Raw genomic sequence first — 25,672 nt, forward strand, 5'->3', positions numbered from 1 at the left:
AAAAAACCCTTATGTACAAGGACCGTTCATGGCAGGGAGAGAAGAATTCCCTATTTTGCCATGGAATTAGAAATTCATTTCCAACTCTGGGATCTGGCTGGGAATAGGGAAGTATATCTTCGTTTCTGAAAGGCAAGAAGAGGTCAGGAGGGGCCTTGGGAGGAGCAGCGGATGATAGCATCCCCCTTGCACCCTAGTGATGCAGCCGGTATCTGGCCCTGTGCCACCTGCTGCTCCTGGTGCCCCGGAGAGCTAAAATCATATGGTTAGGCCCTCTAAGTCCCCACATTCCTCTGACTGGGCATCATTCTTAGCATTGATTTTCTTGGACTTTCAGGGTGATCCAAGCACACCTCGGATTGGTGTCCCGGGGTGATCACCTCCAGCACTGGCAGGCAATTTCAAATCTGACTGCTGCATATGGGAACGGAATTGTTTCCATCAACTCCTCCAGTGCTTGTGTTTGCTGGATGCCAGGCATTTTGCGGTACTTGTTGCAGCCCTAGTGCTCTCCTTGGATGGTAATGGTGGAGTGGTCCAAGCATCTCCCGTGCATCTCCCTCATGCCCTAATGCAGTGACGGAGCCGTAAGTCTTTTATGGCAAGTTCGTATGTTCTTCCCCATCTCCCTCCTTTAGGAATGGAAGATGCCTCTGTGTGCAGGGAGAAGGTCTGCAAATGTGAAGTGATATAAAATTACTGCTTTAAGGGTGATGGAGAAGAGAAGAGGGAATGAGGTTTCCGGGTGTGGGCGCACGGCTCATCCGAGGCTGTATGTGCCCCATGAGATGCTGTGCAAGCAGCTGGGCTGGAGCAGCTGGGGAGCCTTGCACCCAGGGGCAGCAATCCATCTTCATCCCCAGCCAACAGCACCATGCCCCCCTGAGTCTGACCCTGCCCCATCACCTTCCCTAAAGGGGCATGGAGCTGCTGGTTCTCCAGTCCCAGATCTCCCCAAGCAGATCCAGGCTATAACCGAGAGCACGGCATGGATTGGAGCCGCACATCAGAGCAGCAGCATCGCGCACCCAGGGATATGATTATTTCCCAGTGGTTGAAATCTAGGTCTCTTGCTTGGGAGGAGGGAGGGGGGGGAGAGATGCTCATATTAATCTTATGAATATTCATTGAGAAGCTCTGCTGCCTTTGGAGGTTTGTTCCTGGGAGCCTGGGGCAAGTTTCAGGGCCAGCGGCGCAGGTGAGGGTGCTGTCAGCGGAGCGGAGCAGAGCGCGGCTGCTTGTGCATTCGCTGCATGCCTGACTGCAGAGCCAATTGTAAGTTGCTGCCTTTTTCTCCCCCTCCCTCCCCCTCCCCTTCCTTCCCGTTGTCCCTGCTTAAATAGCAGCTTGCCACAAACTGTGAAAATGGAGGCTTCGTGTTTTCGGTCGCTAAAGGGAAAGCAAACATGACCTTGTCCTCGAGGATCTCTGACATCCAAAATCCCAACCCTCTGAAAGATAGCCGTGGCTCATGTCTGCAGTGATCCTGGGTTTGTGTATGCAGTGAAAAATTGGGGTCTTTTGGCAAATCTTCCTCTTCATCTCCTTCTTGCCCCTGCAGCCCCCAGATTTGCATGAAATAAACTCAGAGATGCTTGGAGAGGTGGCAGAGGTGTTTGCCTCTGAGCAAAGGGAGTCAGGACAGCATGCGGTGGGGAGAAAGTAGCAGAAACAGCACTGGAATCCGTGATGTCAACCTAGACGATGCAGTAACCCTCTCAGATAAGCACCAACCACCACCACTTGGGTTTGGGCTCAGAGAGAGGAGCCCAGACCTCACGCCAAATAAAAATCAACATGTTTAAAAAGGAGAAAATGTCTGTACTGCTGAAGAAACTTGGGTTGTTTTGGGCTGGGAGAAAGGGGAGGAGAGAATTTAGGGGCAGGAGAAAAACTGTATTAAAAAAAATGATCAAGATTGGTTGATTTTTGGTGAGATGGGGGCTTGTGACTGCCTGATATTTTGGCAGCAGCAGACACCTGGTGTATGCAGTGTTTTGGCATGGTGCTCAGAGGAGCCAGGGAAGGTCAAACCCAGCAGAACTTCGGAGTGAGCTGGTGGGGAGAAAATGCAGGAAAAGGAGAAAAACTGGGACAAATGCAACCTCCTCTCCTCTGGGCCTGGCAGAAAAGGGTTAAGCGAAGCCATTGAATGCTGCAAGCCTTGTCAGGATTGTACTATTTTTTCTAGTGCATAAAGAGAAGGGAGAGGAGGGTTCCACAGGAAGGGGAAATTTCCAAGAAAAGAGGGATCTGCAGCAATATCTGCACCTGGGGTGATAAAGAGAGAAACCAACAGGCATAAATGGCCCAGAGGAGAATGAAACGTTTGCCAAGGAGGCTCAGTTCACGGGGTTATTTTCCACCTGCCTCCCCTACCCGGTTCTGTAATCCTGGCTCAAAGTAGACAAGTCGAGTTGGAGCTGAAGAAGGGAGGTTAGAGGATTTTTTCTTTGGGAGAGGAAAAAAAAAAAAAAAAAAAACGGAAAATGAGAGTTTGGTTGGACCGCGAAGGCTTGAGCATCCCGTGGTGTGGGGCAGTGCAGGATGATCTAATTTAGGAGCGGGGAGGCCGATGGGCCGGCGCTGACCGGGGATCGGAGCCTCAGCATCCCCACGAGAAATTTTGCCCACCGGAGTCGAACTCCCACGGGGGGTGGGTCGGCCGGGGGCCGGCTTGCGGGAGGATGGGAAGCGGGCGGATGCAGGTCGCGCGGGTCCCGTGGCCGGAGAGGCTTGGGGCTCCTCACCCGCCGCTGGGGGAACAGATGGCCGTGGGGGGGGACCAGACAGCGAGCGGCAGAGGGTTTGGTCTCGCAGGTGACACCAGAGCGCCCCGCACTACCCGGGGAGGTGGCGCGGTGGCGCAGGGACCACCAGTTCCCGGGTGCTCGGCGAGGCGCCGCAGAGCGCCCGTCGTGGCCGGGGGCTGCGCCGCTCCCCCCCCAGCCGCCGCCTCCTCCCCTGCGCTGGCAGCGGCTCCCGCGGGCGGCCCGGCCCCGCCGCCCTGAGCCGGAGCGGAGGGGACGGGGCTCTGGGTTTTTCCACCTTGCCGCTAGCGCGCTCCCACCCTCGTCTCGCGTTGCAGTGCAGGTTGGTGAGGCGCCGGGAAAACAGCTCGCAGGGAGGAAGAAGGGCTGCCTGGAGGAGCCAGGGCTTTGCAGATGATCCTTGCAAGCCCCCGGCAGCTTTCTACCTTCTCGCTGTTTTTTCCAGGCAATGCCACACCTCCTGAGGACGCTGGGGACACCAGGTTTTGCTGAGCTTAGCATCTTCTCAACGCTGTACTGAAGGCATCAGACAGACGCTCATCTGCCCTGAAGTGCAGACCTGCAACAGCTACTGAGAAGACTCTGTCCCTCTGTCTCTCTTTCTCTCTCTCTCTCTCTCCAGTCCAAACCATTACAAGACCTGACTTCCATCTGGGAATCTCACCCCTTTTATGTCCCTTCTCCTTTTCTACGATGACTCACCATTATTTTTAACTTTGAAGAGAGAGGAAATTATGGGGATCTTGGAAGCCTCTGTTTCTCTCTAGGATTTGCCCAGGGTCAGATAATCGGTCTTACTAAGAGACACTAAGATTTGGCTTCTCCAGGTAATGTGATTTGTTTTCTGTGTGCCATGGTGCTTTGCAGAGAATGACAGGAGCCGGGATGCCAGCGGTCGAGGAGGGGGACTGCAGCGGTCCGCGGGGCAGCTTGTACCAAAATTCAGGCAGCCGCAAAGCCCAGGTCGGCGGTGAGCAGGGCGGGCAGCGTGGCATCCCGTGGCTTTATGGCGAGGGCAGGAGGATGGGGAAGGTGCTGAACTTAAATCAGAGCGGTTAGGGCTTTCCTGGAGGGTACTGCTGGATTGTCTGCTATCGCATGGTTGAATGTTAACCCTTAGCTGCATGCCTGGAAATGAGCTGAGCCCGTGCTGCCTCTGCCGGGCGCCCTGCGGGTCCCCTTGCCAGTGTAGGGCTGGATGGGTTTTTCTTCCTTTCCTTCCCTTCCCTCTTTTTTTTTTTTTTAATTATTTTTTTCTTTTTAGTCAAAAATGTTCTGTTTTGCCAATGCCAGTTTTTCACACTGTTTGTGAATAGATGAAGGTTCCTCAGGTGTTTTCTCTCTTCCACCTAATTGGTTTAGATGGGAGTTCTGAACTCTGTCCCAGAGAAGGCAAATTAACCCCTCGAGGAAGGTGGTAGACATGCTAGTGCAGGGAGCTGCTCTCCTCCCCCCAACTTTATTTCATCTCTCTCTTTCTCAGCAGGGGCAATTTTCTTTCCTTTTTTATTTTCTTTTATTTTAACATCCCTTCGTTTTTCATGAGACACTTCCAAACCTACGTACCTGTCCTTCTGCAGGATAGTAGCCGTGCCCTGAGTCCGATCCCACCACCGGGCACTCGGAAGAGTTTAGCATAAGGATTTCTTTTAAACCCCAGTATGACAGTTGCTACCGGAGATCCTGCAGACGAGGCTGCAGCTCTTCCCGGTCACCCGCAGGACACATACAACCCTGAGACCGACCATGAATGCTGCGAGAGGGTGGTCATTAACATCTCAGGGCTGCGCTTTGAGACTCAGCTCAAGACACTAGCCCAGTTTCCAGAGACCTTGCTAGGGGATCCTAAAAAGAGAATGAGATATTTTGACCCTCTCAGGAATGAGTATTTCTTTGACCGGAACAGACCCAGCTTCGACGCGATTTTGTACTATTATCAGTCTGGTGGGAGGTTGCGGAGGCCAGTTAATGTGCCCTTGGACATCTTCTCGGAGGAGATTCGTTTCTATGAACTGGGGGAAGAAGCAATGGAAATGTTTCGGGAGGATGAAGGCTACATCAAAGAAGAGGAAAGACCACTGCCGGAGAATGAGTTTCAGAGACAAGTATGGTTGCTCTTCGAGTACCCCGAGAGCTCAGGCCCTGCCAGGATTATAGCTATTGTCTCCGTCATGGTGATTTTAATCTCCATTGTGAGCTTTTGCCTGGAAACATTGCCCATTTTTCGTGATGAGAATGAAGACATGCATGGCAGCGGGCTGAGCCATCCCCCTTATTCCAACAGCAGCATGGGGTACCAGCAGTCGACCTCTTTCACAGACCCCTTCTTCATCGTAGAGACACTTTGCATCATCTGGTTCTCCTTTGAGTTCTTGGTGAGGTTTTTTGCCTGCCCCAGCAAGGCTGGATTTTTTACCAACATCATGAACATTATAGACATTGTAGCCATCATTCCCTATTTCATCACCTTAGGGACGGAGCTGGCCGAGAAGCCAGAGGATGGTCAGCAAGGCCAGCAAGCCATGTCCTTGGCCATCCTCCGAGTCATCCGCTTGGTGCGGGTCTTCAGGATCTTCAAGCTGTCCCGGCACTCCAAGGGGCTGCAGATCCTGGGGCAGACTCTCAAGGCCAGCATGCGGGAGCTGGGCCTCTTGATATTTTTCCTCTTCATCGGTGTCATCCTCTTCTCCAGTGCCGTCTACTTTGCAGAGGCCGACGAGAGCGAGTCCCAGTTCCCAAGCATCCCCGACGCCTTCTGGTGGGCTGTGGTTTCCATGACGACTGTTGGCTACGGAGACATGGTCCCCACAACCATCGGGGGGAAAATCGTGGGGTCCTTGTGTGCCATCGCTGGCGTATTAACGATTGCCTTACCAGTGCCCGTCATAGTGTCTAACTTCAATTACTTCTACCACCGGGAGACGGAGGGAGAGGAGCAGGCTCAATATTTGCAAGTAACCAGCTGCCCAAAGATCCCCTCTTCCCCTGACCTAAAGAAAAGCAGAAGTGCCTCTACCATTAGTAAGTCTGATTATATGGAGATTCAGGAAGGTGTAAACAATAGCAATGAGGATTTTAGGGAGGAGAACTTGAAGACAGCCAATTGCACCCTAGCTAACACAAATTATGTGAATATCACCAAAATGCTAACTGATGTCTAGTTGCTAAAACCTAGTAATGTATTTAAAGCTAAAGTGGAACAATTGCAGATATTGAGTGCTGCTCTGCATTGTAGTTAATACAGTATTTTCTACGGTGTATATTTGGTTCTGCATGGGAAGCAATAGCTATGTAAGTGACTTTTAACCTTTGATTTCCACACCGAATAAGTGTTTGTGAAAGCAAACAAACAGAAAAACCAAACCAAACCATTTCGTTTCCCTTCTCCCATCCCAGCTTGTGGGTTTCCAAAGGTGTGGAGCGGTTAGTCGAGCCAAGCACCGCTCCTGTTTGTGCAATAGCAGAGATGCAGGGAATGCTCCCCGGCTGGCTGGGAGCACGGCTGGGCACAGCTCTGTCCCCAGTGCTGGGTCACTGCCAGCTCCAGGCACAGGCAGCAGCAGAGAAAGGTCAGGCAGGGCTGGGGAGGGCGGCATGCCGCCGGCCACCCCATTTATTTGAAGGCTTGGGTTTCTGCCTTGGGAATGCCAAGTGCGAACGCATCACCCAGGCTCGCGTTTCATAACTGAAAATGCTGCATGCTGCAATAGTTTCAGCCACTGCAGTATGCCAGTGTGAGGCCCAGGGGAGGGATAATTAGTCTGACGGCACATTATTTCTTAAGTCTTAAGTTTTCTATGCTAGGCGTCAGGAGGGATGAGTAAATAAATCGAGCGCTTGGATTTTATTGATTTATTTAGATGACACTTCCATCACCACTGTTTCCAGGATCACCAAAGACACCTCCACTGACACATTGAAAATTAGTTGGAAAAAGCATCTTTTTTTATATATCTATATATAAAACTGGAGCAACTATGCTGTGGCCTATAATATATTTATACTGCAGTGAAATTTAACCAGTAATACAGTACGGCTGCATGGGTATTTGTTGCATGAATCTGAATATTTAATACACACACAAATATATATTTTCTTAGTAGACTATACAGTATTCATGTTTATAGTGTTTATAGATACTCCGGTGGCTCAAAGGAAATTTATGGAAGCTAAAAAAATCTCTAATATGTTTCAAACTGGATGAGGAAGGCATGTGCTGACAACAGTTTGATAGATAACAAGGCAAAGACTGAGTGTCCAAGCATCCAGCCACAAGAGCCGAGTACTGCAAGCGAGGGAAGGTGAGCTGAAAGTTAAACACCTGCACTCGTTATGGGGTGAGTAACTAGTCATTAATCGTGGTGTCATGAGCAGAAACCACAGCTGATCAGAGAAGGCACAGGGAGCAGGTGGAATAGCAGGTACTGGCTCTTCAGACTTGCTTGTTCAGCAATTTCAGCCCTTTCCTATACAACTATTGTGTGTGTGTGTGTATAGATATTTAGAGAGCGACTATAGGGCCAACTCCTCAGCAAACGTGAGCTCTCAGAGCATCAGGGCTTCCTGGCTCAGGGGCCACCAGACGTGACCTGTCCTGGGGCACGCTTTGCGCTGGCAAACCCTTTTACAACCATGTAGAGCCCTAGGGCTGGTGGTTTATTTTCCTGCGTGGTGGAGGCTGGGCTGGATCCAAGCTCGCACTTCCAAGACTTTGCTTTTGTTTTGCCTTCTCCCAGGGTGTTTTTTTTTTTTTTTTTTTTAGGGCTGTGTCGAGGTGCAGAGACCTCAGGGCTGCCCATGTTTCTTCTTCATCTCTGATGTTATTTGGGGATAGCTGGGAGCTGTTGGTTCAGGGGTCTTATCTGCTTTCTCCATCCCACCTGGATTTCCTTGTCTGTCCCCCCACTGCTGACAAAACCCAGAATGGGCCAGGGCAGGGGAGAGGGATGCAAACCCCTGCCAAGGTCCCTGCCAAGCAAGTCCCTGGGTGAAGGCTGGCATTTAGCAGCCTGTTGAGTCAGGGTGAATACAGCCAGAATTTGGGCACAGTCAGCATTTCACCACTGCTGCCAAGCACAAGTGCGGGGAAGGAAGCCCATTGAAGAGCATGCCAGTGAGGTCAGCTGGACCCTTCCTGACTTCCAAGAGGAAAACAATATTCATAACAATACAACAAACGGTGCTAATGTATTCTACAGCAATGGTTCAAAATGCTGCTTAGGGTCTGATCCACCTCTTGTGCTGACATGGCCCCACTCAACCAGGTGGGATCGCTCATGTTTACTTAAGTGATTGATTGATTCAGGCCTGGCTCTAATTACCACCCAGTGTTCACGGTGAGCACGCCAGAGTCCTGGATCCTGCTTGGTGCAGAGCAGCACCAATGCACTGCACTGGGCTCTGGGTGCTCAGCACTGCACAGGGTTGGGCATGCAGCCTGTACTGAATTATATCTCATTGTGTTTAGAGTCCTCCCCTCCTCTCTGCTGCTGCAACTCTGAAATGGGTGTCCCTGAAGCCCATAAACACACCTGCAACACACACAAAAGAAGCAACACAACTGAAAGCAATAAATCTGTTTCTGAAGCTTGTTGTTGCATGGGATGGCATGGGTGTGATTTCCCAGCAACCAGCCAGCCTCTGTCAATCCAGCTCACTGCAGGTCTATGGGGATGCGACCTTGCACCCAATGCACTGGGATGCTGGCTGCCCACCCGTGGGTGTCCCAGAACTGGGGCGGTCCCAACCCTGCTGTGCGGGAAAGCAGCAGTGCTAAAAACAGGCTGCTACAGGCATTTGGAGAGGACGCTGGCACTCAACAAGACTTTGCGAAGGGCCTGGTTTCTTAACTCCTGCGAGTTTCAGACCACTCACCTCCTGGCCTCTCTGGATCTGGATGGATCCTGCACCTCTTGCAGTCACCCAGGCAGATGCACATGGGGAAACCAGCCCTGGAGGGAGAGCACCTCAGCACTGGCCCTGGCGCTATGTGTGGGAAGTAGGGGGTGTGCCTGGATGTGTGCTCAGATGGGTTTTCAGGGCAAAAAGGGTCTGTGGGGGCTGTGGTAAGAAGCCATCCATCAGGCTGCACGAAACAGAAGGGTCCAGATTTCTCCCCCGCATGGAGAAATGGTTCCCCTATAGCTTTTAATGGGATTTGTGCCTGCAGGTCGGAGCTCTAGTGCTATTTCTAGCTTTGCTTCTGACTCACTGATGTGATCTTGAACCAGTTTTCAGGAGGAGACTGTTTTTTTTTCTTTCATTTTTTCTTGAGGAATTTGGTTTGAGCAACTCTGGGCCTGCATCCGCAGAGAAAGCTGAGCATCCCAAACTTCCCTTTGCTTTGAATGGGTACAAAACTGGGATGGGAAGTGCCTCAGACTGAGGATGCCAAAACGCAGGGGCTGAGTCTCCCCTCCCTCCTCCCATGGAGGTATTGGCCACAGTTGCGATGGAAAACTGAAACCTGCTGCTCTATGGAAGTGCCCCTGCATAGGCACCCAGAGGAGGCAGTAGCCATGTCTTAAGTTTTATTCTTTGTGCTGTAGCTTTGGAGACGGAAAGTGGTGATTACAGTTGTTTTCTAAAAGCCAGCACTTGCCCAAGCCTGTGAACAACCCATCAGACCTTTAAAATCTTCTGAAATTGCTGTTAAGGGCAGTGAGGGGAAGCTCATGTACTGGCTGCACACTGCCAAGTGATTTAGGGCTGATGGAAAAAAATTATCTGTATGGGGTGATGTGTTTTATCAGGAAAAATAATCTCTGTAGCTCTGTGTTGTGTTGAAGTCTTACAAATCTGAATACAGAGCTATACCAAGAAAAGGATCTCTACATTAGTGTTATGTGAGTGTGGCATGTGGGAGTATAAATATGGGCATATTTGTGCATAAATACACAGAAGGAGAGAAAAAGACAGAGGAGGAGGAGGTATTTCAGGAAGGGCCTTGCTTTGTTATCAGATAATTCTTGGGTCAACGTTGAAATTGCTGCCAAAGTCTTGCAGCCTTTCTGGAGTTTGCAACACCCCTAGGGATGGGCCCAAGTGAAGGAGGTCTGGATTTGGCCTTGGTGGTGGGGACCAGTGGCACCCAGTTCCATGCACCCCTGCATCCCAGCAGCTTTGCAGCATTTTTGGTCTGGATCCTGAATCCCCAGCTTGGGCCCATTCTTGATATTTTTGTGATTGTGCAGGGAAAGCCAAGAAGAAGTTGAAGGGATTTGTTTGCGAGGGTGTTTTTTTTTTTTTTGTTTTGTTTTGTTAATGGAAGCACCTCTCCACTTTGGAGCTGGGGTGTGCTTACCTTGGGGTCTGTGTTCATGGGGGGGTCCCAGTGGTTTCTTCAGTTGGTGGGAGCTGGTCAGCATGCTGCTGGGGTGGAAGGGGCTGAGAGGCTGAGAGGTGAAGAGAGGAGGAGCCAGCTCCAAAGCATTTGTTCCGCCCCCCCCCCCCAAATTCTGTGGCCCTCTCCCTGCATCCCTGGCAGCAGCCAGCACATCCCCCCGTGGTTCCTCCCACTGGGGACTGGCTGCTGCCCTGCTCCAGGAGCCCTGAGGAGATCAAGGGTCTTCATGCCCTTCCTCATCCCCCATTGCCTTGGTCTCCCTGTGAAATTACTGCTTTGGCTGCCCAAATGTTACCCTCCAAGCTCTTTTTTTGGGTGCCTCCCATCCTGCTGCATCCCATGGTGAGGGCAAGGGGCCAGTCTCCAGCCATGTAAATCAGCCCTGAGAGCACAGCACAGATTTACACCCAGGGATGAGCTCCCCCTGACCCAACCGTGCATGGAGAACGGGAAAGCCTTCAGCCCAGTTCCTCTTCTGGATGGGATGGGTTTGCTTCCCAGAGCTCCTGGACGTTGTATGACCATGGCTCTGTTGCAAGGTCCATGTGTGTGTTTAATGCCCTGCCTGGCTGCTCAGGGCTTGGGGGGCTTGGGCTTTTTTTTCTTCTTCTTCTTTAATTTTTCTGTTGTTTACAAGACTGCAATTATCCATTTGTACTTGCTCCTTCATTGCTTGAGACTGTGCTATTGTCCTCCAATGTCATCTACTAATCATTGCTGGAAGCACAAGGGAAAAACAGGCGTTGGATCAAGCCTGTGTGTGCTGCCTAATTTGAGCGAATCGATAGGAAGAGGAAATCCAAGAAGGACTCATCCTAACGATGCTGGAGCCGAACCTTTTGTTGCCATGGTTACGGGAGAAATGGGACCGGGAATGGAGAGAGGCCTATAAACTGGTAAAGGAGGACTCGTGGGAATTTCAAGTCATTTAATCATGTGTTTGCTAGACAAAAATTTAGACACCAGCTGTATCTGAATTGCACAGTGTGTATAGACATTACCGCTCTTATTGACAGCGTGGGGGTGTCCTTGGGGTTGGGTGCGTCTGCAGTCTGAGACACCCGCATCAATAAGGCTGACCATTGTATATAGGTATACAGATCTGTGTATATACGTATTCCAAATGAGCATTTGCTGTCTGATTTATCATGAGTGTACATAATATATTCTTCACAGAGTATCACAAATTTTGTAAATATCAGCACTAATTAAGAGGAAATAAATATGTATATTATTGAGGAGTTATTTTGATATCAGTTCTGTGGAGGGTGGGGAAGAAAAAGACAAGCGAATATATTTTTGGTAGACTGAGTATTTTTTTTTTCTGTGCATCTAAACCTTCTGTAAGAAAAGGAGGAAATTGCCTGAACCATGGAAAAATCAGCCCAGGGGAAATTCCCCTGGATGGGCTTTACTCTCGGTGATGGACAGTGGGGAGGACCTGGTGCTCTTCACCCAGACCGCTCCATGCTGTGTCTGCAGATCTCCCATGGGTGCTGTGCTGGGGGATACACCTCTGGGAAAACCTCCAGGCACTGAGCTGGTGGGTTTTAAGGCGGTGATCACTTTTGAAAGAGGGAGAAGCAAATGGGCAGGAATAGTGCTAGCAGCAAGTCCTCAGTGGTGTTTCAAACCTCTTGTCCCAAGATATGTGTCCTAGTAGGACTTCAGGCTGAGAACAGTCTCTGCCACAGGGAATGGGGATGGGTTCCCTGTGAAGGCATCAGCTCCTCTCACAGAGGGATGGTTGCTTTGCTAAATCCCCAGGAAGCAAACTCAGCCCTGCTTTCTCTGCTGCTTTGTCCTCACCTCTCCTACACGTGTTTTGGGGGAGCAAAGGGGAGGGAAGGAGCTGGAAGTTGGTACTTGTGCTTCAGGCTTTTGGCAAACTTCCGCAAAAGAGAGAGAGCAATGGGGACTGAAATGCAAATATTTTATCCAAAATCTGCCCGGGGCAGGTTCTCCTCTCCCTGAAGGGTCTGAGATGAATGCTCAGGGACAGCTGGGCTGTAGGTGCGTCCCCAGGTAGGACTCAGTTTTACCTGCACAGAACCAAACCAGCCCAGTTCTGGGTCGGCATTTTTCATCCTCTTGCATCTCACTGGGACGCTCTTAGCTGCACTAGGGACACTGTGGGAACTGCAGGCAGAGATTTGTTATTTTTCACTTCTGCATATTGGGGAAAAGTTTTTTTCTTGCCATGGTGACAACCCAGACTCTAAAAAATATCCTATCCTAGGCATGGCTTGTTTTTAGATGAAAAAGTTCAAACCTCTCTCCCCCAAGATGAGACTCTTGTCAGTGACATGACTAAAGCCTGTGTTGTAGATTGGTGCTGTTTGGCTGCAGGATGTGGCATCACTTGCTGGAGACCTTGGAAGGATTCAGCAGCAAACCCCACTGAGCCAGCCCCTTGCTGCAAGCCTCCTGCAACAAGTTGGAGCTCTCAACTTCAGGTTTCCCAAGCTGCCTCCCCACCTCCAGGAAGCCCCATCACTCTTGGATGTATACACAGAAGAGTAATAACCCAAGGACAACGCGAAGAGCGGTGCTTAAATTTTGTCTGAACTGGCCGGACACATGTACCAGTGGCATTGGTGCTGTTTTCAAGCCTCCTGGTCCTTGCAGAAGTCTGTTCTCTAGGCAACCGCTGATTTCCATCTTCCTGGGGCAGCTCTCTCAAGCTCCAAGCCTCTGCACAGGGACTGAGCACCTCAGCATCCTCAACCCCCCTGGCTTCGGTGGTGGAGGCCCCGGGCTTGACGTTGAGGTCCTTGGGTTGGGGTGCCTGTCCTGCCAGCAAGCTGCTGTATGACCCAGGGAACATCACATCTCACTCTGTGCCTCAGTTTCCACGCCTGTAACACAGCTTGCTATGCTGTGCCCCAGGAGCCAGCAAATTGCAAAGCTGAGCTCAATACTGGGGCAGAGAAAACACGTAAATGGGTAGAGGAGCCCATGGATGGGTAATTTAGCAGGAAAGGAAGTATTTAACTCTGAACATTTAAATACAGAAAGCATTTGAACCCATGCAAGGTAATACGACTATTTATGAGCAGTGCATCCTGAGCTAAATCGGCAGCACCCTTGTCGCAGTGTTTGCTGTAATGCTGGGTGGAAGCTGTGCCCAGTCTGAGCCACTTGGTGCTCCTCAGCCCCATTTCCAAGCCCAGGAGAGGCTCTGGTCAGCTTCAGCAGGCACCAAACCCTTGCTCTTATCTCTGGCTGGCAGCATTCTGGGCTCATCAATATCTAAACACTGCTTGGTGCGAGGGGTTTGCAGAAGTCTGCTTTGCAGGCTCTCTGAGGGGATGTCAGGAGGAGGCGGCGAGGCGGATGCAGTAATTATTTTAAACTGCCAGTCTGTCAGCATGCTGCACCATCCTGGCCATGTGTGGAGGATGCAGGAGATAATGTCAGGGGTGAGCATCCTTCTGTTTGGTCTTTTGCACCATTTCAGAGACAAGGATGGGGAGGAAGACCTACACATCCAACACAGAGACCTCCCAGAGCTGGCAATCCTGGGTGTGCAGCTGACCCTGCCAGTGCTGCCTGACCTACTTTTCTGCACTTTCTTCACTGTGTGTTGCTTCTCTGCCAGGCAAGAGCCCATGAAACCCTTGTTTATCTGCTCCAGCTCATAAATTAAAGAGGCCTTAAAGGCAGTGGCACAGGGATGCTCTTTGTCTTGGGGAGGACTACACTGCGCACCTTTGCAAAAGGCATTCTGCTCATTGGGGTCTGCGCGTGCTCAAGCCCTCAAAATCCTGCCTGGTTACATCGAGGAAGGAAATGAGCCAAGTGCCAAGAAAACTCTTCCACTGCTGCTTGGGAAATGCAGGTTGCTAAAACCCCATTACAGCCCATCACACATGCCCCAGGGGTGAGCGGGGATTTTTAGCTGCCCTGGCTGTCTATTACCAAATCCGTTTCCATTTGGCAAAGAGGGTGCTTGGATCCTGAAAGCAGCTTCTGGACCAGGGCTGCAGAAAGGCCATCAGTACAATGCTGACAGAGTGAGGGTGGACGGGGAAAGGATGGAAAGAGGAGAAGGGAAAATGGCCCTGCAGCCGAGACACTGCTGCCCTCCCAGTGATGCCCGTCACAAAGCGCTGGGTGTATGTCAGTGTGGCGGGACTCGAGCATGAGCTGGTGTAGGATTGCACCATCACTGCTGCAATGCCTCAGATTCAGGGTGGCCTTCACTGAGCAGCTGGGTGCAAAATTTGCAAGTGTGGGTGTGCGAAGAGGGGCCCCCGCAGCCTATCTTTAGGTAACCTCCAGGCAAAGGTTCGGCACTCGCACAGCTCTCGCTGAGACGCACACTTATCCTGCAGCTCTGGAAATCAGGCCAGGTCCCTCTTTCTCCTTCCCACTTTCTCTTGTTCCTTCTTCTCCCTCCTTTGCATTTGTGCTGGGTGTTGAAAAGCCTATTCCTGGGAGCCGTGCTCATCCACCCCCCGGCACGAGGTACAGGGCAGGAGAAGGGGAGTTTAGGTAATGGCTACTGGCTGCTTTTTACATGAGAACTATATCAGGGTGTATTAAAGGAAGACACACACGTCCCCCCCTTTTACAGATTTAGAACTGATACTGGTGAGGCCCTGGATCTTCAAAGCATTAGTGCAGACAGGGTAATGAGGAGTGATGCAAGGAGCAACAGGATTAAAGCCAGAGATACCTAAATATTATTTAGAGATACCCAAACATTTGTCCTTTGCTCTGAGGCTACCCTGATTTCATGGGGAAGGCAGGCACCCAGTTGCCTTTCTCAGCCCAACTTGCTGAGATCCTGCTTGGCTGCCGCATTGCCCTGTGCCCCCCTGAGCTGGGGAGATGCAGAAACAGAGACACAGGGAAAGTGTCTGAGCTTTTAATCTTAAAACCCAGGGTGGGAGAAACTGTATCCAAGGCACCTGGGAGATTTAGCAAAGGCTCAGCAGAAGGTTTGCCCCCTAGCTCACCATCCCCAATGGGCGTGAGAGAAGGGGATTAATCTCAAAATTGCGTGATACTCCACAGATGAGTCTTTGGGATATCCTTGGTCTGATGGGTGATCTGCTGAGCTCCCAGGGACCCCAGGTGACTGGGCAGTGCAGTGTCAGGGTTTGCAGCTAGACCCCAGGGCTGGCGGGAACTCATTGATTTTGCTTTGCTACTCCTTCAATGCAGCCAAAATCAGCTCCTGGAAAGAGCAGGACTGATTTGGGGAGCCAGAGAGACAAGGTCACCCAGCTCCCTGCATCCACATGGAGATCCACCACGACCCCTGCATCTGCAGCCATCATCCTCCTGCACCGGCCCCCTTTACGTTCCTGGTGCACTGGCACCAGCCAGGATCAGGCCCTAAGGACATGTTTTATGCAGCAAGAGATGGCGTTGGGGGCAGGCAAGAGAAGCAGAACAAGCATCTTCTGCCAGGCACCTGCTCCCTGCCTTGCAAAAAAAAAAATAAAAAAATAAAAAACCAACCAAACAAAAAAAACACCACACCTGCCAACAGCACATTGTTTGAAAGCATAGCCTTTCCTGACTAGGCACAGGGTTGTCTTCCACTGTCCTTTTATCCTTGGCTAATTAAAGGCAAATCTCTGCAGAAGGAACACACTTCTTCACATTTAAGCGTTAATAACTAGAAAGTGGCTGTGAATGCTCTGAGGCAGCTGCAGAAATCCCAGGCAGAAATAGCATTTTTATCTCACAGCTCACCAGCTTTGGCTCCAGGGATAATAAACTTCTGAGGTTTAGAAGGAGGCAACAGCAGATCCAGCCCCATACGGGTTGAATTTACAAAAGGATCAGTCAAATGGGCAGACCAAATTCCCCAGTTATCCCTGGGCAGGACCTTGGAGGTGACACGGTCATGGTGAGCTCCTCCCAGCCTCCTGGTTCTGCACGGCTGCTGTGGGGAATGGCTTGGGTGAGCCCCAGGGGAGCAGCCAAGGATGTTTGCTGGTCTCTGGGCAGGTGTTTCTAGGTGCAAGTCCTCTCACCCCCAGGGAGATGTTCGCATGGTTCTGTCTGCCTGGCACCTCCGAGGGGTGGAGGGACAAGCCTCCCTCTGGCTGCTGGTCTCCCTCCAGCAACTGCACAGGGGGTCCAGATGGCTGCAGCTCCTTCCACTTCTAGATTTGTCCAGTCCATACTCTTAAGCATTCACATGCTGGTTGTTTCCACTCTTTTAAGGGCAGAATGAGAATTTAACCCCGAAGCACCTCGATTAAACAAGGAGAATGCTCTGGACATTTGTAACATCCCTAGCCAGGCAGCCCAAAGCACTTAATTCAAAGATGTTTTTAAATGTGTTCAGTTACTAAAATGCACTGAAAACCGTACATATGAAAAAAAAAAAACAAAAACAAACAAACAAAAAAAAACCAAACCACAGTTGAGCATTTGGTATACCAGTGCATAACTTTGTGAAGACAAAAAAAAAATATATTGGTCGTGGCATCCAATAAGACTGGCAAGAGGCAAGTATTGATAGCAACTATTCTTATTCTGATGATGACATTACGTGGCTCTTACAGAGTGCTTTTCATTAGTAGCTCTAAAGTGCTTTACGAAAGAAGAGATTCAGATGTCTTGAATGTCTGCAGCTATTTCAGCAGAGGAACACAGGCGCAGGGCTCATCCAGAAGCTCTTACTGCAGTTTTACTGGTTGCAGGGCAGGGGCCTCCTCTGCTCAGCTCCCAGCCACCCTAATGGCATTTTAGTTATTATTCAGCTTCTGGAAACGTCTCTGTGTGGCACAGCCCTTGGGGGGGGTGGCTCCTGACAGACCTGGGTGGAGCTGGGGAGGACACACTCTTTGATAAATAATGGCCCTGGTGAGCTCCCCAACAGTCCAGTTCCACCTGCAATAAATGGGACAGACTGATGTGAAACCCAAGTGTTTTTACCCACTTGCACATCTACTTGAGCACCAGCTTTGCCATGGTACCCCAAAGGAAATGCACCCCCTTGGCTTCGGTCTCCTGCCCTGGAGGTGTTTGCTCTGCACACCCCGTACAGGGACAGAGAGAAAGAGCGCTGCCAGAGCTGCCTGGCACAGCTCTGTGGTACAAATGCCCCTGAAAATGATAAGGTAAGCTGCTTTGGCAAGAACAAGAATCCCAGTCCAAAGGCAGCTGGTGCCTGAGCCTTGTTTTCGTGGCCTTCTGGGCGTGCTCAGGGCCCTCATGAACGGTGCCGGGTGCCACAGGCGTTCAGCACCCAAGAGGAGCGCGGCATTGATGTTGAGCAAAGCACTGGCACAGCTGGCTGCACAGGCTGTGTGGGGTGCTCGGCCTTGGCTGGGGCTTCCCACAGCTTGGGGGGCGTAGGGATTTTGGGGCTGCCTTGCTGTTTGGCTCTTTTAGCATTGGAAAATGTCTGTGTTCGTTGGCAGGTGTAAACCTTCAGCCTCTGCTCCACCATCGTGGGACATGCACATGGATGCGCTCCCGTGTGCAAACACATGCAAATACATCCATTAAGTCCCAGGGAGCGCTGATTTCAGATCCCATCCCCTCCATGCCCTAGTTCAGCCTCAGTGACGATGCTGCAGTAGAAAACGTCCCAAGAGTTTGGGGACATCCCTCCAGTTGGTCCCAGGCAGGACTGTGCCACGTTGGCCATGGTGGCAGGTGAGAGCTGTCACAGGTAGAAAACAGCTCCTAACAGCTCCAGGAGGAGAAGCAAAGGCATGTTTGAAAATAGCGCATGCACTGCTCTGGTGCTGTGCGGGATGAACAGGATGGCGTGGGAATGCTCTGCTGGAGGAAGAGGGTTTGCTCCCCAGCTCCTCCCCAAGTTTCTGTGGGGGCTGCGGGGCGCTTGCTCCAGCTCTGCCGCATGGGTGCAGCTCCTGCTGGCTTGTCCTCTCCTCCCCACCGGCATCAGCAGAACTGCCAGCTCAGCAGAAAGCTGAAGCATCGCAGCTCAAGGATTAGGCATTCATTTGCCATAAATAGAAAATTGGGGGAATGTGTTTTAGCGTATTAAATGTATTCCAAGCGGCTGCTGATGTACAGGAACATGACCGCACTATCGATCCCCATCCTCGTCCTGCTCCCCAGCTTCCTCAAGCACAGATGACCCTGTCACTCTGCAACCACCTGAGGCCCTGATCCTGTGACCAAGAGCCAGGGATTTGTCACTGTGCTGGGACTCAGGAGCCAGGAGCCCCAGCCACAGCCCCTGACCCACTGGGCTGGTCTCCTGGGCAGTTGTCTCATGCTTATGGAGGGACCCCCAGGAGGACATCTCAATTTGGTCTCAGTGTCAGGAGCCCCATTACAGATAGTGGAGAGAAAAAGAAACTCCTCCGCATGATTCATCCAGCTTAATTTAGCCATGTGCCTCGGGGCCAGAAGAGGCATGCCTTAAAAGAACCCATTTTTCTGCATTCGTGGTGAAAGGAGTCGGGGAAACAAACTCAGATGGATGGAGATGCCTGCTCATGGTGTAAGAGATGCCACTCTGATTTACAAGGCACCAATGACTGAAAGCCCCTCAGTAAAACCTGTCTGCGAGGAGCTGCACGGGATGGAATGGCTTTGATACATGCCTAGGCACCATGGCAGTGCTGAGATGTGGGGTCAGTACAACTACAACTGCTCCCCATCACTGGCTCCAGGCCTGGACCTCTAGTTTTGCAATGAAGCCATAAGGGCATAGCGCTACTCCATCAGCTGGTGCCTTTCATGCCTGCAAAGAGGAGACCCCTCTGGATGTTCTCATCTGGGCTGCACGCCTTGGGTGTACACCATGACCGTGTTGTGCCTTCCTGGCTGTTTGTGCCCCACCATCTGCTGCTGTGGCATGATGCCCACCTGCACCTTGATCAGATGTTCCCCAAAGCTCTTTGCAAGGCAAGATGGCTTGCATGGCTGCATGACGCCGTGGTGGCCATAGGGACAGTGGTTTGGGGGGCAGCAGAGGACTGCAGGGTTCTCATGTGGCTCTGCTCAGTGGTATCATGCACACCATCTACATCTATCTCAACTTGTTTCTCTGACTACTTTCAACACAAATGCAGAGAAATGGGTTTTTTAAGACATTCCTCTTCTGACCTGCAGGCAGATGCCTAAATTAAGCTGTGGATGAATGACAAGGAGGAGGTCCTCCGCTGATCATGACAGTGCTGTTGGCAACAAGACCCCATGAAGACCCCTGGAGATACCTCCACATGCATGAGACAAATCCCCACAGGAGATTAGCTGACGGGGCTGAAGGTTCCTGTAGGTGCCATCTCTCCCCACACCAAATATGAGCCATCCTCTCCGCTCGTTGCAGTGGTTTCTGGCAATGTGAGAGGAGGCCAGAGCTGTACCAAGGTCCCATGGCCATGCGAGGGCCGACAAGGCTTCATGGCAGCTCAGCACCCTGTTTCTTTGCTGCCGAGCTGATTCAGCCCCAGCTGTGCAGCTCAGCCTGCCTCTGGCTCACGGCACTGCCAGAGCCCTGGCACCCCTCTGCCACTGCTCCAGTGCCCTGACCCTGCACATGGCCCTGGACTTCCTCCAATTTTATGCCTTATGAGGCTCAAGCCTTACGTTGCCAGTTAATGGACCTTAAAATGCCTAGAGATCCTGGCTCTCATCCTGGTCCTCCTTTTCTGGCTTCACTGAGGGTGAAATTTTGCTGTGGGGGGTAATGGTGAGGGTGCAGGTGCTCAAGTCCCATAGGAGCTGGAGACTCATTCCTTTGGGTCCCAGGGGAGAGCTCAGACAGTGCCTGGAGGGGAATGCTTTGCATGTGTTTCCATGCAGACTCCTCATGCTATGAGATGTTATTTCTAATGATATCCTGTATTGCTTGCTGTCTTAATAATTGGGTGAAAGCTGTTTCCATGGGCATGACCTCATGGCTACACACTCCCAGACCAAGCTGGTGTGTCTTCTCCACCAGTTCTGTCTACAAAAGAATTTCCATGCTCAACAGAGGAATAAAAGGCACTGCAAGGGGGCTGATGAGGCATCCACAGGCAGATCAGGCTAAAGCCAAGTGTCTTGGAGTGAGAAACATCCTTCTCAGCATGTCCTGGTGATGTTTCCACCCTGGAGCAAAGCCACTCCTTTTTAGTGACTTCCAGCTTATTTTATAAAAGCATTGGGAAGGATGCGGAGATCTTCAGTGGCCTCAGGAGAGACAAGAAGTCTCACATGGTCCTTGTTCCTATTGATCGGACCCTCCAAAAAAGATCTTCTCCTGAAAGCTATTGCCTCGACTGTCCATTTTTCCTCCAAAATCTTCCTGCCTTGACTGTATCTGGCTGCTGTCTTCAGCATTTCAGCTCATGCTCACAACTGCTGTATTCATAAATAAGTGATGAGTGGATTGATTAGTCACTTCCCTCCGACTCCAGGCCTCTCACCCCTGACCATTTGTTGGCTTAAATGGAAACTTCCCCTAAGTCTTCTAGATAGTACCAGTGTGCAGTTCCCCATGGGACGAAGCAGGAGTGTTTAAGCATCAGGAAAATCTCCTCTTCACCTTTTTTTCCCACCTGGTTTGGACATAAGGCTGGCTTTTTCCCCTGCTTATCCATGGCATATGCAGACCCCTGGGATAGATGACCCACCACCAGGGTCCTCACTGCTGGGACTTGTCCAAAGGGGGCTAATTAAAGCAGAATCATGCCCGTGAACTAGGCTGGCCCAGTGCATCACAGCAAGGGGATACTCTGCCTCTTCTCTTCCCTGCAGGGCCGTGGACATGTTCCTTTGGCACAAACCCTTCTAAAAAGGGTCTTTGCGTCCTGTGGGTACTTCAAAAGCCCTGTCCCACTGCAACAGTTCACTTCTTCGTGGTTATGCACAGTCCGATTTTATGGTGGGTGGGAAGGGGTGTTAACAGGGGTTTCCCCTCACACCCCCCATTAACCCCTCACCTGCTGCTAAATACGCTCGCTGCATGAAAAAGTGGGAAAAGGGCCAAGCTGGCAGCAGCCCCTGCCTCTGTCCCCTGTCCCCCCATACCACATTTATGCCCTCCTTGATGTGGCGCACCAGCAGCTGCAGCCTCCTATTTAGAGGAAATCTATAAACCACTCAGTACAGAGCGAACCTGCCAGCCTACCAGCGGCCTTCTGCAGCAAATTGATCAGGCGGGGACTGAATCTTGCTGTCTCTTTTTTTGCCCCCTTTCTCTCTTTTTCTGAAACCACTTGGGACTACCTCCAGTGACAGCACCCAGCACCCAGTGCACCCCATCCTGCTCCACCTCTAGTGCAGCGACCAATGTTCCATGCCCAGCAGAGTGCCCCTTCAGCCCTGGGGTCAGGAAACTACGGACAGCAGGGTCTGGGGACCTTTCCACTTCATTTCCAGAGGTGGGGAAAGCAACTGAGAGCTGGGCACCCATCTTCAGCTGACCTGAAGGTTGGTGCTCTGTTCATCTGCATACTTTTCTTGCCCCTTGTAGGCTCCAAAATTGGTGGGTACAGGTGGAATAAACCAAACAGACAAAGTCTGCAATGCCCAGAATCTTGCAGGTTTGGATGTCAAGCTCAGAGAAAGAAGGAAACACTGCCCAGATAACCTCAACGTACACCCATAAAACCCCACCATCTGGCCAGGACCCACCACAAGTGCTTTGGCCGCAGGGGCTGGTGCAGATATTAGAGCCATTCCTGAGCAGGGAGCCTGGGGAAATGGCTTTTTTCACTGAAACATGATGACTCATTTACTGAATGCCTTTTTTCTGTTGCTGTTGTGGGAAACATATTGTTTTGATTAATATCTTGGCTTGAGAATGTAGATGATGAAAAAGATTTGAAGTTTTCAAAGCATTGTATTGGGAATTTGCAAAATGAAATGTCACTTTTTCTAGAAAAAAAAAAAAACTCTCCTTGGTTTTAGATATTAAATTGGTTGGGAAAAGGCTTGAAAAAGGCTAGAATGAAGAGAAGCACTTGGCTTAGGAGTCACACTTGTTTAAATTTTCAAACTGTAAAATTTTTGTTGTCTCAAACTCCAATTTTAGGGAGGAAATACAACCAACACCCAAAGAGCATCCAGAGGTAGAAAAGCTGTTTCCAGCCCAGAAATTGTCTTAAAAGAAAGATAATAGGGATTTGTGACCAGATCTGCTTCTCGCCAGGTGGAGCACCAACAGCACCATGTGTCCATCCTCGTACACGCAGGCTGGTGTAGGGAGGGAGAGGTGCAATAACAAAGGGCACTTTGTGCTTTTAAAACCACACTTGCAAAGTTGCAATACTCCCGGTGCTGGTGAAAATGACTTAAATCTCCAGGAAGAAAATGCCCAGAATTTCCACTTTGGCACAAGCAGCTGAGTGCATCCCCGAAGGAGACCTGAAGCCAAGCCTTTGGGGGATGTGATGGCCTGCAAGGGACATGACAGCTGAGGACCCAGGAGCACTACAGCTCCACAGACACCATGGCAATAATTGCTGTGAGCCATCACGTACAGAAGGACTGCAAAATACTGAAGCAGGAGGAGATGGGCATGCAGCGGCTTCCCAAGGACTCATTGTTCAGCACGCTGTGAGTGAAAATAAAGTAAACCTGGTATCAGTACGGGGTTTGTACCCAAACCGCATCCCTGATTCCTGCAGTGCTCCCAGTCGGACATATTGACCCACACCATAAATGTCCCAAAATAGCTATCCCTCATGTCCAGGCCAGATGCTGCACCAAGAGCTGGGAGATGGCATGGGGCTGTGAGTTATTTTAATGCCAGACATTGTTTTCTTGTTTTCCAGATGAAGAGTAGAATGCAGGGAGCTGCACACCAGAGCAGAGGAAATTTGCTGGTCAGTTTTGTGGTGATTACAATTTTGTGTGAAATTCCAAGGTTTTGAGCCAGGGGAAGGCAGAAGAGAGCACTGAAAGCTGAACCATGTCATTTTGCTGCTCTTTCCAACAAAAAGTGCACCTCTTTCCTAGGGTGGAAATATCACCCTTTCCGAGCTGCCCTTTTGTGGATGGGCAGAAAGGCTTGGATATTTGCTTCTTCCCAAGATATACATCCGTTTTTTCCCTGGGGCTCCCTTGTCCGTGCCCTAGTGCACACACCACCAAGGAAATGGCCCATCCTGTCCCCACCAGGTCCCTTTGCCTCCTCCCAGCAGCAAACCATGTGGACGCCCTGAGGGCAGCAGGCTGCAGGCTTGGGTTCGCCCTCCTGAAGTTCAGCTCTAGACATCTTGGTGCTATTTAAATATTTACAGCAGACGGTGGTAAAAAAGATTGAAACATGAATTATTCACAGATTCGCTTTTATCTTGGCCACGCATTTGTATTTTGCATGGAGGATTCCTCTGGTGGGGGATGTGCTGAGCAAAGTGCTGAAGAAAGCAGGGAGGGAGAGGAGGGTCTCAGGCTTACTGGGGCAGCGTCCATGCATGTGGCATGGTGAGAGGGACCTGGCACCAATACAAGTTTTTCTTTTTTTCTCCTCCTTGGATGTCCTTCTGAGTGGCATAGCCCTGGCACATCAGCACAATGCTCTGGTACCCTGTGGATGTGCCTGGTGCCACAGAAGCTCCAGTCAGCACCAGCAGCAGGGAAAGCCTCCAGGCTTGGGTGCTCCCGTGAGCACGTCAGAGCACGGGATGCTGTGTCACCTGCACGACCCCACGTATGGGTACAAGTCACGGCTCCAGGCCTGTCCCCAGACCTATTTGTGGGGCAAGGTGGCAATTTCATAAGGCTCTGCATCCCCCTGAGCTGCTACTTCTTTGGGCATCCCTAGCACCAGGTAACTGTAGCACAGCCTGCATGGCTTGAAAGGCAGTGATTTCCCACATAGGAGCAGTTTCCAACAAATGTGAAACATTGCAAATCCCTCCATATTCTTGTTCACACCAAGTAACTTATCAGTGTGGTGGGGCCCCAGTGATGCTCACAGAAAACATAACTCAACCCTCTACAAGACACTTCTACTGGGGACTCTGAGGATTACTTCAATCGTCCCCTTGAGGCAAAAATAAGTGTTCAAAACCACAAGTGCAAACGTGGGACGGAAAACCCCCTTTGGCCTGTCTGTCCCTGGCAGTTTGTCCCTGCCAGGATTGCTTTCTGCTTGCCTGCGATACCCAGAGCTGCTTGACCTGGTTGTCTCCCAAAAGGCAATAGCACATATAGGGCTGCAGATGGGGGCAGGCAAGCTGATGCCTATTTCCCTTGCCTGCTCTGAAAGGAGCTGTATTTGCAAAATATTGTATTTTGCAAAACTGATACCTGTCCCATGGGGTGGGTGAGCAAGGCAGGAACATGCCTGGCAGCTGAGCCACGCCAGCCACAGCAGTTTGCAGTGGGCATGACATCCGTGGCCCTTGGCTACACTGAATTACATTGTGGGAGGATCTGGCCCTCTCTGGCTTTCCAGGTTGTTGCGTTTTATCTGTCTATAGTGGGAGGCACTGAGTGCTTCCCAGCCGCCTCCATGGGACCATTTGATTTGCAGCTCTGTTGCCTTCTCCATCCCCAGTGAGAGCAAAATTTAAATCGGGTTTTACAGCTTCTGCCTCCCTGTGGAAGCTGCAGGTCCTTGGTGGAGCAGCATGAGGGGAGTGTGCAGCTAAGGCGATTCAGTGCCGATTCAGCCCCAGTCAGGCTGCCAGGATGTGAGAGAACCCCCCAGAGACTTTTTCTCTAAAAGGCGTTTTCCCATTATTCATCCTCAAAAATTCCCTCCTAAGCCATCCCAGGCACGGGGGCCAGCCCAGCTCAGTGAAGATGCTCTGTGCAACCCCAACTGGGAATTAGTCCCCCTGGCTCTGGCAGAGGTAGCTGCCGTTGGGGGTGTTCCTACTCCCTGATGTGTTTTGCACCCTTTTGGCACCAGGCTCAGATCCCATGGCCCCACTGAATATCTGTGCTGGCAGCAATCCCTCTGTTCCTCAGTTTCCCCATGCCTGCCAGAGCCACCATGCAAAGCTCTAGCTTTGCAACTTATGGAACACAAGAGCTTTCAGCCTTTCCTGGGGGTGGGGGGTGGGGGTATTTCCTTGTGTTCCCCTCCAGGGCAAAGTTAAAGGGGACTCTTGGATGCCCTGAAGCCCAGGTGCTCTGATGGAGCAGCAGCATTGCATGCCCAGCCAGAGGCTCAGTGCTATCAGTCTGCAAACAGACAAAACCTCAGGGTTTTGCAGGTGGGAAAGTATGCATTTCACCATTGGTGGATGAGTGTCTATGTACCAGCACCAGGGCTTCTCTAAGTTGTTATTCAGCCATAATCAAAAGAGCACTAAAATGATTTTTCTTAATTAATCCCATGGAGATATCCCAGTGAGGGCAGGATCATTCCTGTGGGTTGAGAGACAGATCGTTCCTATTTAACGGGTGGGGAAATGAGGTGCAAGGAGCTTCTCTGAGCAGGGGAGAAATTCAGGCTACACTGAGGGTTTGCCCAGCCTTGTATTTAAGGGCCATCCCTTCCTTGGGAAAGACCCATAATAATTTCCTTGCTTTCAGAGCAAGGTCATTGCTGGCCACCAGAGGGTATTTCTGATTTTGCCCTTCTCCTTGCAGCAAGGACCGCGGGCCATCCCTCCATGTCCATCTGTTGATGTCCATGGCCATCTCTACATGTCCAAACTGG

The 25,672-nt window shown here is 50.9% G+C and overlaps 1 protein-coding gene across 5 annotated transcripts; it reads left to right on the plus strand.

Moving 5' to 3' along the window:
* The first annotated feature begins 1,141 nt into the window (after positions 1-1,141).
* Positions 1,142-11,357, plus strand: LOC106048463 (potassium voltage-gated channel subfamily A member 2). Of its 5 annotated transcripts, none has more exons than XM_066982987.1 (3): positions 2,723-3,093; positions 3,217-3,598; positions 4,255-11,357. In XM_066982987.1, exon 3 carries the CDS (start codon positions 4,433-4,435, stop codon positions 5,930-5,932), a length of 1,500 nt encoding a protein of 499 aa, XP_066839088.1. In that variant the 5' UTR covers positions 2,723-3,093; positions 3,217-3,598; positions 4,255-4,432; the 3' UTR covers positions 5,933-11,357. The 5 variants fall into 5 exon arrangements, with proteins under 5 accessions (XP_047910504.1, XP_047910502.1, XP_047910503.1 ...); XM_066982988.1 differs by having other exon boundaries at positions 4,352-11,357; XM_048054547.2 differs by lacking the exon at positions 2,723-3,093 and adding an exon at positions 1,142-1,275 and having other exon boundaries at positions 3,217-11,357.
* Positions 11,358-25,672: the final 14,315 nt, after the last annotated feature.

Source organism: Anser cygnoides, chromosome 25 (assembly GCF_040182565.1).
Source record: "Anser cygnoides isolate HZ-2024a breed goose chromosome 25, Taihu_goose_T2T_genome, whole genome shotgun sequence".
Taxonomy (NCBI): domain Eukaryota; kingdom Metazoa; phylum Chordata; class Aves; order Anseriformes; family Anatidae; genus Anser; species Anser cygnoides.